The following is an 11,052-nucleotide window of genomic DNA, read 5'->3' as shown; positions in this document are numbered from 1 at the left end:
TTTTTTTTTTTTTTTTTTTTTTTTTTAAATGCACGACAGTTCATTGGTTGTGTCCTGCCCAGTTGTGTGAGCCTTGTTTACCTTGTAGTTTTGCTGTGCACGTCTTGGCCTCTTATGGGCCCGTGTGATCCACGCATGCAGATAATTGTTACATTTCGGACATTTGTGTCTCCAACTTTGAGGTCTTTTGAACTCGCATGTTCAAACTGCTATGCAAATAAGTTTCAAGTGTCAACTGATAAATGGCATGGAAAAAGCCTGTGTAACACAAACGGAAATTGTATGACATAATCTCAAAAACAATGAGTGAAGTGTTAGAACTGACACCATGGTATGGGTCAGTTGTAACTTACAGTACCTTGGGGATGAATGTAACATCATGACATAAAAGGCTTGACCATTGACAAAGCTATTGAAAGCTTTCCATTCAAAAATATTGAAAAAATGCTGTGGTTATGCCAAGTATAGAATTTAAAATATACATGAACATTTGTGAGAATAAAATTGTACAAAAGGTGCCACTGTGCACAAGCAACAACAACCTAAGTCATTTTTATTTGGGCAAGTTTATTTTCCATTTTACCATCTCAGAAGCTACCTTCTGCTCAACTTCCACTGCCAACTTGACTGCTGAGTCAATTGTTGCTGTTTGTTTTCTCTTCGATTTTGTTAAAGTGAGTTTCGGTTGTCTGGCCATTGGTAAGGGACAGACAACTCTGAGTCTTAAGTTCAGCCAAGTAAGTGTTTTGTCAGTAGACACTGGATTTTTGGGTGTCTTGGTTCATAGCTGAAGCAGAGGTACGGTAGGCAGCTTGGAACACAACTTTGGTTGGTTGGTAGAGATGGACCTGAAATTAGTACAGCTGTCTCACGGAATCTCACTGTGAATGGCGAATGCTTGTAAATGCTTGCGAATGTTGGGTCTTGGCCAGGGTTAGTAAAAGTTTGCTAAAATGTTCAGAAACAGTTTTGACTTGTCCCAAACAATTTTTTGTCATTGCCAAGAAATTTTGAAACAATGCCAGACACCAGTCGCTAGCTACCTGCTACCAGCTTTGTATTAAATTAGACAGGACCATATTTCGCACTTAGTACCGGTAGGTTAGTTTTTGAGTAAGTTAAGTCAAGATCATCAGAATTTCAGTCGCCGTACTTTTTGTGACATTTTTCGTTTGGTCGTGTTCCACGAGATTTTTGGGGAATTTAAAATTATTATTAATATCACATTCTGTAATAATTAAGCTCTTTTGTCCAATTGTCCACCGATGTCCCAAGTTGGTATTTACAGACCACAACTATATAATTGGTGAAAATGCTATAAAAACCGGCCTAGGATTTATTTAAATTAGGGTATTTCTATTTTGCGGAATTTCACTTATTGCGGTGGGGTCTGGAACAACCCCCGTAATGGTGGAGGATAACTCTGCATCAGAAATGAGGCAGTCATGGAGTAGCTGATGTGAAAGGCATGAAAAGAAAGGGGGTAGGGGGGTTGCGGGGGGAGTGGGTCTGGTAAAATCACCAGGCGCCTGCTTGGTTGGAAGCAGAGCAGACAGTTGGGGAGGTACGAAATACCTTGTAGAAGAGTGTAGGCGTAATCACAGCTCTATTGTGGTGAACAGTTCGAGCTCTGCCTCTGTTCACAGCAGGGCCTCTAAGACCCGGATCACTGTCAATCACCATATATTTAACATTTCTTATAAAATTTGAAAAGGTCATAAATTAATCATAGATTTCATCGGTAGTCCTCTTTCCAAGTCAAAAAAAATCACTTTTGACAGACCTTTCTCACCAGTAAACAGTTCAACCAAAGACCAAGCAAGGAATTGTGGTAATACTATGGCGTAGCACACCAATCCAATTTGTATCCCATAATGCCATGGGGTATTGACTTGGGCATGCAAATACAAACTAAATAAAATGATCTGCTGCTACCCTTGTAAACATGTTTTTTTAAATTGATGGTCCTAAAATAGCAATAACAAACTGCAAATTAGTGATGACGGAAGTTAAAATAATTATTACAGACTGACGGACTGCTGATGAAGAACTGGTGGCTGGCTGCAGTGACGTTAAAATATTAATGTTGCGCTGTGACCGTCGTCTCCTTTTTTTTTTTAAGCCAAGTGAGCTTTTCGGCTTAGCTGCTGGAAATCCTCTTGAGTGTGGACTCACAAGGCTTCAACAAACATTCTTCTTCCCACGCTATTGGGATCACTCTCCAAATTAACCAGGACATGACTGGAATTGCCAACATAAATAGACTTACCCGGATGCTTGGAAATTGGAAAGATGAAGTGGGAGGATTAACAATGTAATGAAATTCAGAAATATGCATCGGGTTTGGCAACAACGCGTGCCTGAATGACTCCCTTTGGATTCAATCATGTTCCGAGCACCTAACCATCGATGGCAACGTTCATACGAATTGCCACAGATTAGCATGACATATCTCGTGTCCATGCATCAGTGACTTTCCCTGGTGAAGTCACACCTCTCAGTGGGAGAAGAGGTGCCGTTTACCAGTCACAGCGGGAAAGTCACCTCAAATCTTTCCAAGTGTCTCTCTGCTAAGCCCTCAATTTCCCAAAGGGAACCAATCAATTGAGTTGCTGCCCACTTCTGTGCAGGCCTGTACGGTATTATATATTAGTCATGGCTAACGAGCAGAATTTTTAACTTGTGAATCGAGAGACAGTCGCATACACAGTATGTTTCACAACACAGCAACAGTTCCAGTCATTCATTGCTGACCGCACTCTATTGTTTGCCTTTATTGTGGGCGCTGATGGAAGTCTCTCCCAGGCTAATGCAAACAAAGGTATACATTGTCAAGCTCTTTCTGCCTTGTCACTCTTATTGACCTGCCCTCTCTATCAGAAAAGTCCAATCAATGGTTGAATGGTGAGGTCACTGAGCGCTGGCAAAAGGTGAAAAGACATGTCTGAAGGCCATTAGCACCCCGACGCTCTTCAAAGAGTCATGCCGCTTGTGAACTACAGTGGCAGAAATGGACTTGAGAGAGGTCTGTCGTCAAAAAATGATGTTAAATGGGCTGCATTGACATTGGATAGAAATATAAAGTATACACAACCCTGTTCAAAAGGCAAGTTCTTGTATAAAATGAGACAAACAATACTGGGCTTGAACTCGATGACTTGAACACAACTGAACAATCCAAATTTGTGTGCTGTGTTTTTATTTTGAAAATTGAACACGTGATGACTTCATTGTTTCGAAAGCTGCCCTGCAGATCAACATAGGCGCTTAACTGCATGCTTTGGGCCCTGTCATATTCTGGACCACAGGAACAATTTTATATTTCATTCACGCAAACACACATAATTTTTTCAATCACCTATGGAATTTTCACACTGCTGTTTGGCAAACCGTGCTGGACGAACATAATGTAAAGGTGCACCCAACTACCCACCCAGGTATCATTAGTAATTTGTAATAATACAAATGATTGCATAATTTTAATCATAGCCACAAATGAATCCAATCTAATTGAATCTAATATAATGTAGAATCATATAAAATGGGCAGCACTGTGGTCGACTGGTTAGCCCGGATTTGATTCCGAGCCCCCAGCTTTACTGTGTGGAGTTTGCATGTTCTCCCCCATGCCTGTTTGAGTTTTCTCCGGGTACTCCGTTTTCCTCCCACATTCCAAAAACTTGCATGGTAGGTTGATTGAATGAGCTATACTGTCTCTAGGTATGATTGTAAGCGCGAATGGATCTTTGTCTCTGTGTGCACTGCAATTGGCTGGCAACCAGTTCAGCGTGTACCCCGCCTACTGCCTGCAGACAGCTGGGATAGGCTCCAGCACACCCGTGTGAGGACAAGCGGTTCGGAAAACGGATGCATAATGCGATACAATATTATTATGTAATGTAATATACAGTATATGTGTCATTGTAACAGGAATTTTATTTCAACAAAATCTGTTCTCGCCAGTCACAATGTATTTGTGTGTTATGTACCTACTGCTTTAATTGTAATTTCATAGATGACGTTCTTTTCTCCAGGATACTGGCTACTAGAACGAATAGGCTCTTCCATGTCTTTGCTGTTGGCTTGATGTCCACCATTTGGTTTTAATGTCACTGTATGGCTGTGTGATTGAATGTGGTTTTCAGAATACAAAAGTGGGCAAACTAGTTTTTATGGTCAACGCTACGGACCCAGACCAAGGCACCGGAGGCAGTGTGCTCTTCTCCTTCCAGCCACCGTCTCCCTTCTTCAGCATCGATGGCGCCAGAGGCACTGTTACTGTCATCAAACCTTTGGATTTTGAGGCTACTTCAGCCTACCAGCTCACTGTCAACGCCACGGTCAGCTCACACCAAAACTTTCCTGCATATGTCAACAGTAATATCACCCAATCTAATGGCGTAAGACGTATAAATGTTTCTTCGTTTATACCTAGGATCAAGATAAAACTAGACCCCTGTCTCGGCTTGCCAACCTGGCTATCACCATTACAGACGTCCAGGACATGGACCCGATTTTCACCAATCTTCCTTACAGTACCAACATAGAGGAAGACGTTCCACTGGTGAGTAAAACAAAGCTACTTTTGAATGTGTTTGGAGTGGGTGCATGTGAAAGGCATCTTAAAAAGTAACCTTTGTTTTCTCGTAGACCAGTTTGTCCTATCACTCATCTCTCCTCACGCAACCGAACTCAGGTTCCACCACACAGCAATGTGGATGCCGTACACTGTAACGACCGAGTGAGATTTACAGTGTGCTTTGGAAATGTGGAGCCTCTAACAAAGGTCACAGGGGCCTATTTTATCTCACCATGCCGTGCATACAGCTACGTTCATAATACAGGAACTCAAACAAAGTTTTAAGCGGTGCGGTCTCACCCTGACCTTAACTTTGTCTTTATCACAAGGTTTCAATGGGTATCTAATATACCGACTGCCTGTTTCACTGCACGCCATGTGGTTTTTCTCCTCTGGCTCAGGCTTCTAAACTGGGTTCCCAGGTGGCTAATGGTCCAACTATTGATGTTTGCACTGGTAGAGATTGAATTACACACACGGGCATAATACCTGCCTTCCTAATCTCTGTTCTCTCAGTCTCTCACTCTGTTTTTTGGCAGTATTCCCTTCAATTCTCTCGACGTTTCTCCCCTACCTCACTCAACCCTACATCCCAAGCCACGTGTCCCTCGTCCCCTGCCCGCATGCACTGTAGTAGAAATGTCAAGTGCTACATTTGCATGCATATTAACGGGGCGTGACGGAGTCGACGCCCGGTGTCTCCCCACCTCCCTGATTCATCAACTGTCACTGCGAAGGTCACAAGTGGAGGGGGAGGACTGAAGAGATGAGGGAATCTGGAGGGGCTTGAAAGATGAAGCCAATTGGTGAAATTGGTATTTGGAAACCGGTCAAAGAACTGCAAAAATATTCAGTGCTACAAATTAAGGGACAGTCGAAAAAAATTGTCAGGATCGTCCTTTCATTTAAAAAAAAAAAAAAACTAATCCAAGTGATTAAGTTCGATGGTTTAAAACATTTTGGGCATGTAAATAAACTCTTGATAATGATGTTGAGAAGGATTGTAGACACTGTCTTAACAGGGGGCGGCTTGTAATCCTATTACTGTGACACCGGAGTGCAGATATCATTGATGCCCTTTGACCCTGCAACACGTACAGTACATACAGTGTAGGATAGTAACCAGGAAAAACAACATTTTTTGAAAGCCCTCGTGAGGTATTCCATCAGGCATATGTCATTTTGGGCAATGTTTGCCAGTGCTCAGCCGACGGCATCGCGGGACAGAACAAGTGTCAACTCTTCTCAAGGCTGCGACACAGACAGGTGAAGAGATATGCATTTGGGATTTTTCAGAGGTGTGGCTTCATACCCCTTTACAGCCTCTGTTTGTTTCTTAGTGCCTCTTCACCCACATGTTCAGCCTGTCATCTGTGGAATACTTTGAAAACGGAGAGTTGAAAAAAAAATAGATCACAGGGCAGGGTTATTATCTAGCTGTGAATCCATGCTGCTTGGAGTGACGTTTAAGCCCCTTTTAAGACAAACACAATTTGGCTGTCAAGTGTGGGGAAAGAGAAGAAAAGGAAGGAGCTTTGGATGGCTAATGCACTGCATAGCGGCAATGAAAGGATGAAGGTGGGGAGAGGGGACGGTCCAGCGAGCGTCTGTGTGTTTGCCGGAATGCAAATTGTATCTTTGTCATATGAGTGCACATATTCCACTTATGTGGACAGTTTAACAATATTTCCAATATGATCCCAACATCACTTCATCGTGTTTTCTCTTGGGCGGCTGCTTCATGGGAACATGGTTGCAATAAGCCGCAATAACAAAGACGCAAAATAGCCACTCAGAGCAGCCTATCTTACGCAGATACTACCACATTCCTATAGATTTTCTGTACAAATAGTTGGGACTGTATATATTTAACTCCTCATAGAAGATTGAAATCGGCAGAGTTTCATCTGACTCTTATCGTTGACAAATTATGAAACACAAGTAGATTGCTTCCATAAATTATTATAATGTAGTTCGTAATTGTTGAATTGTACTATTGATAAATGAATAATTATAACAACAGACAGTACATTTATTACATCAAATCTGGAAAGAAAAATGGGTTCTATGTGACCAACAAAATATCTTACAGTCGAAAAACTCAACAGATGAGCTCTTGAAAACGAATCCAGGAGCCATTCAGATCCCTTATCCTGCTGAAGACTGTCACGTATAATTGAATTTTAATGATTAACAAATTGTAACTCAAATAAGGCAAAACTCAATTCTTCACACTCTTCAAAAATGATGGAAGTCACCCAGATCGGCGTGCTGACATCTAGTACAGGTGACTTCATTCCGATCAGAGCTGAAATACAGTAATGAGGTCCCAACTGACACAAGTCCTTTAAGACATATGAGGTCAATGTCTGTCCATCTTTGCTTTGAGATGGGTTAACAATCACTGAAAAGCTTTGACTACCATGCGTCCCCCGCATCGTAAATATTTGCCAGTTTTCCTCTCTATTAAATGCTCGGAATCCCCTAAATACACATAAGAATGATTTAAAAAGGTGTCATTTTAAATCATAACATATATTAAATGTTTCAACCAGTTTTCAGGGGAGGCTGGGGTAATCCCTTCATGAAAACAAGGCTTGCTCTCTCCTCTTGTTCGCTTATTCCTCCCATCGTCCTTACCCAAAAATGTGTGTGAATTTGAGTGTGAACAGCACGTCTTTTTTTTTTCCTCTCCGCTTTTAATCGCTTGTGAATCAGTGTCTGTAAAAGGCTTGTAATTGATTCTGCTGTAATTGGTCAATGACAGGAGCAGCTTTGGCAGAAATGGAGCATAAACACACCTCAGACACAATTTGCAGGATCAATGGGAGAGAGAGAGAGAGAGAGAGAGAGAGAGAGAGAGATTGTGTGTGGAGAGTGAGAGGAGGGTACAGGAACAGCAATCGTGGAGTGGGGGCGGGTTGCTCGATCTCACACTGCAGCACGAGGATATTTAACCATCACCACCATGTCTGATTGAAGCACGGAGGGTGAGAAAGCTCAACAGATCAAAGACTTTCAAAAAGCGTTTACCTCTTTGTTCTACCCCCACCCCGCCCCATCACTGCCGTACTATGTTTCTGTCAATGAAATGAGAAATAATAGACAAATGCATTCCAATGAAATGCTAATCATGAAAAAGTCTGCAATGCTTTGCCAGCCCTGTTTTTCAGGGGGAGTTGCAGTCAAGTATTAGAAATAAATAAGACCATTTGGTTACTTTATTCACAAGCTAAATTTGTGTTTCCCTGCGAAACACTGTATGATCAGCAATATTGACAATTAATTGAAAAATGAAAAGTGAAATGAAATGACCTTCAGGTTGTACGATAAACGATTCATCTTCCAAACACATTTTCAAAGGTGTTCAAAAAAGTCCGTCTTCAGTGTGTACATAATGGGGAAAGTGTAGTTTTCATTTCATCCTGTGAAATGCACCACATGATCACATATAGATCATGTCGTGTGTGTGTGTGTGTGTGTGTGTGTGTGTGTGTGTGTGTGCACACGTATGCGCCCTATCGCTCTCTTTGTCTCATGCTCTGATTGTGCTTTCCCATGTCTGCCTCGTCATTCCCGATTACCTCATGTATTTAACTTTTTGGGTAATATTTTTGTAGACAGGCTTGCATGCGCTCGGCACAAAAATAGGCGCATCTTCATTTTTATGAAACTTCCAGGAAAGTCTAGTTTACTGATTTGAGACCTTGTTGAGCCTCACTGGGCATTCCGACGTACAAAGCGGGTGCTCCCCTGACACATCTGACAATTTGGTCATTGAAAGTTGGCTGTGCTTGTCATAAAACCAGGCTCATCTTCGTTTTCGTGCCAGTGCAAGTTTAGCATCTTTGTTAAAACCTTAATAGTGGTTCCGGCATGTTCGATTGCACGCCCCTGTTGCATCTTGAAAATTGGTGACAAAAAAATAGAATAAATTTTAGACCACCAAAAACCAGGTCAAACTTATGGCAACAGGTGCTTTAATTTTTGTGGATTTAAATAAGGCATAGACAGACAGAATCTGTGCCCCTGTGGAGCATTGTGGTGAATGTTTTTTTTCATTCAGAAATATGACAACAGTGTGGGACAGTCCTTCTGAATCATTGTAGAGAAAAAAAGTAATTGAACGAATTATTCTCATTATCATCTTAAAAATATTTGAATTGCTTCACCTTGACCACTTGGCGCAACAACGGGTGATTAGACTGCGCTCTGCGCTCAACTTGTGCTGGACACAAAACTCGGGCTTCTTCTTCTCATTCTGTCTTATCGCCAGTTCATTGTACCTCATTTGTTACATTTCAGCTTTCTTCCTCATGCCACTGACTTTCATGAGTCTTGACCCTGATAGTTGACCTTGTGTTTTTGCCTCATGACTTTTAATATTAAACGTTGTGCTTTTGGAGCACTTTCTCGCCTTTGAGTCTTGCATTTGTGTCCAAAAATTCATATTGCCTGTGCTGATTTCATTTCATACATGAGAAAAAATAAATCTGTGATACCACGTCATGCTGTTGAGTCTCTTGTGGAACTGACTGAGCCAATCATTTTAAGATTAAATCAATTCATGTAGAATTAGCAGGACTGGTTGCATGTGTTTTTGTTCCCTCAGAATAATCAAAACTAAGTGTTAATGTTTTAGTAAAGTGCTCTGCTTGCATTCCTTTGTTTTGTCCTGGAATCCATATAGCTGAGTGGGGATTTCATCTAGGCTCGGAGGAATCGAAATAGACGAGCATATCAGCTGATCACTTTTTTGGCCTGCTCATTAGCCAAGATGCACTTGAGAGGCGATAAGTTTGTTTCTATATGGATTTAGAAATGTCTCAGAACAGAGAATGACTGTATTGCCTATTTGTGATATTGAAAGATGGTTCATAAAATAATTGGTGTCAAGAGAGCGCTCTTGATGTTGGTACAGTAAATGACGTTGTATTGCAACAATACCAATCTCGATGGAGTTCAATGCATGTATATTTTGAGAGTATGTGTGTGTATTTGTCTCTGCAGGGTTACGAAGTACGCAAGATAACTGCCATCGATCAGGATTTGGGACGACCGAGGGGGATCGGCTACACCATCATCTCAGGTCTGAGCTGAGTCTGAGTCACACAATCAATTTGACATCCAAAGCACGGAGAGTGGAATCGATCACCTCTTATCATAATCCCACAGAAAAAAAAATACACAAGTCTCATCAAGCAGAGCAGTCAATAACAGTTGGGAGCAGCGTCTCAGAATGACAGAATAGGTTTGCCTCTAAGCGGTTATTAAACATGACGGTGTGAGGAAGTCAGGCTTCATTGAGTGTTATTCAACATGGCGGTGGCCATCCAAACTGGGATAGCTGTATTTTGTTTTTTTTCTAAACAAACATGGTGATTACATTGGTCTTTTCCTGTCGACTTAAGCTGTTTCAATTATTTTATATGATATATGGCATGAAAGGTTTGGGGGAAATCTGAAGTGTCAGGACCGAAATCCATCATTGTGAAATCTTAACGTTGTGGAATGTGACAGAATTTGAAGAGAAGCTGCAGTTTGCATGGAGCTGATAAGGCTGTAGCAGCGATCCTGTTTACATATTCCTAAAGTGAATTTTCTTCTGCCAAGGCTGCAATGTTTTTGCCTGCCAGTTACTTTGTCTATCTGCCAGGAGGATATCTCATGAACTTGTAAACAGATTTTCATGAAAATTGATGGACAGATCAACCTTGGGACAAGGAGCGTCATATTAGAAGTTGGTGTTGATCCAAGGCAGGGATTCCTAATATTGGATTGGCCCATTGTCTTCTTTTTCAAGCCTCATGTAAACTGACATGAAAATACAGAAATGACTCCAAATCCTTTTCGTAGCTTGAGCCTGAGTAAATAAAAGCAAATGTTTGGATGTTTTTAGCTTTACTCAAGCATGGTCTAACCACAAATATTGGCTCAGAAGTTTGGCTGGACTAGGCACTGGCCATTTACGTAATTCGGATAAACTGTAGCCAACCTGATAAGATCCATAGGTGGTACCTTATCGACCTCCATGAGATGTGACACATAAACCCTCTGTAACATTCCTGTCATGTTTCTTTTTTTTTCTTTTTTACTCCATGAAGGCAAACAATCTCTCAGTGAGTAAAACGTGTGGTGAAAACAAACACCGAAGGGGAGCATTACAATCACGTGTGAAGTATAAACTCTGCATGCCCTGTCAAACCCCAGCATGGCCAAGATGAAAGGACATCGGTGGTACCAGGTTTGCCAGCTGGCTAGAAAGCGACTGGCACTGCTTGATTAGCCTGGCGAACCACAGAAATTTTGGGGTGATGGAGATAGTCATTGTCAGACCATCTGCTGTGTCACCGTTTGACCTGACACTCAAATGAAGGAATTTGACTCCATGTGTGAAACTTGAGCACATGTGTAGTCATGCGTTTTATTTTTTATTTTTGGGGGGGGGGGGGGGTTGGGGGTGCGAAATGGGG

General features: G+C 41.6%; 1 protein-coding gene across 1 annotated transcript in view; it reads left to right on the top strand.

Moving 5' to 3' along the window:
• Positions 1-11,052, top strand: part of cdh23 (cadherin-related 23) — a 159,726-nt gene that overhangs the window by 53,647 nt on the left and 95,027 nt on the right. Inside the window, exons 7-9 of the mRNA XM_019882022.1 lie at positions 4,146-4,340; positions 4,436-4,564; positions 9,590-9,668. Coding sequence (XP_019737581.1) covers positions 4,146-4,340; positions 4,436-4,564; positions 9,590-9,668 — 403 coding nt within the window. The remainder of the gene's footprint in view (positions 1-4,145; positions 4,341-4,435; positions 4,565-9,589; positions 9,669-11,052) is intronic.

This window comes from Hippocampus comes, unplaced genomic scaffold (genome assembly GCF_001891065.2).
Source record: "Hippocampus comes isolate QL1 unplaced genomic scaffold, H_comes_QL1_v1.1 scaffold36, whole genome shotgun sequence".
Classification (NCBI taxonomy): domain Eukaryota; kingdom Metazoa; phylum Chordata; class Actinopteri; order Syngnathiformes; family Syngnathidae; genus Hippocampus; species Hippocampus comes.
The sequence above is the reverse complement of the archived record's forward strand: the minus strand, read 5'-3'. Positions and strand labels throughout refer to the sequence as shown.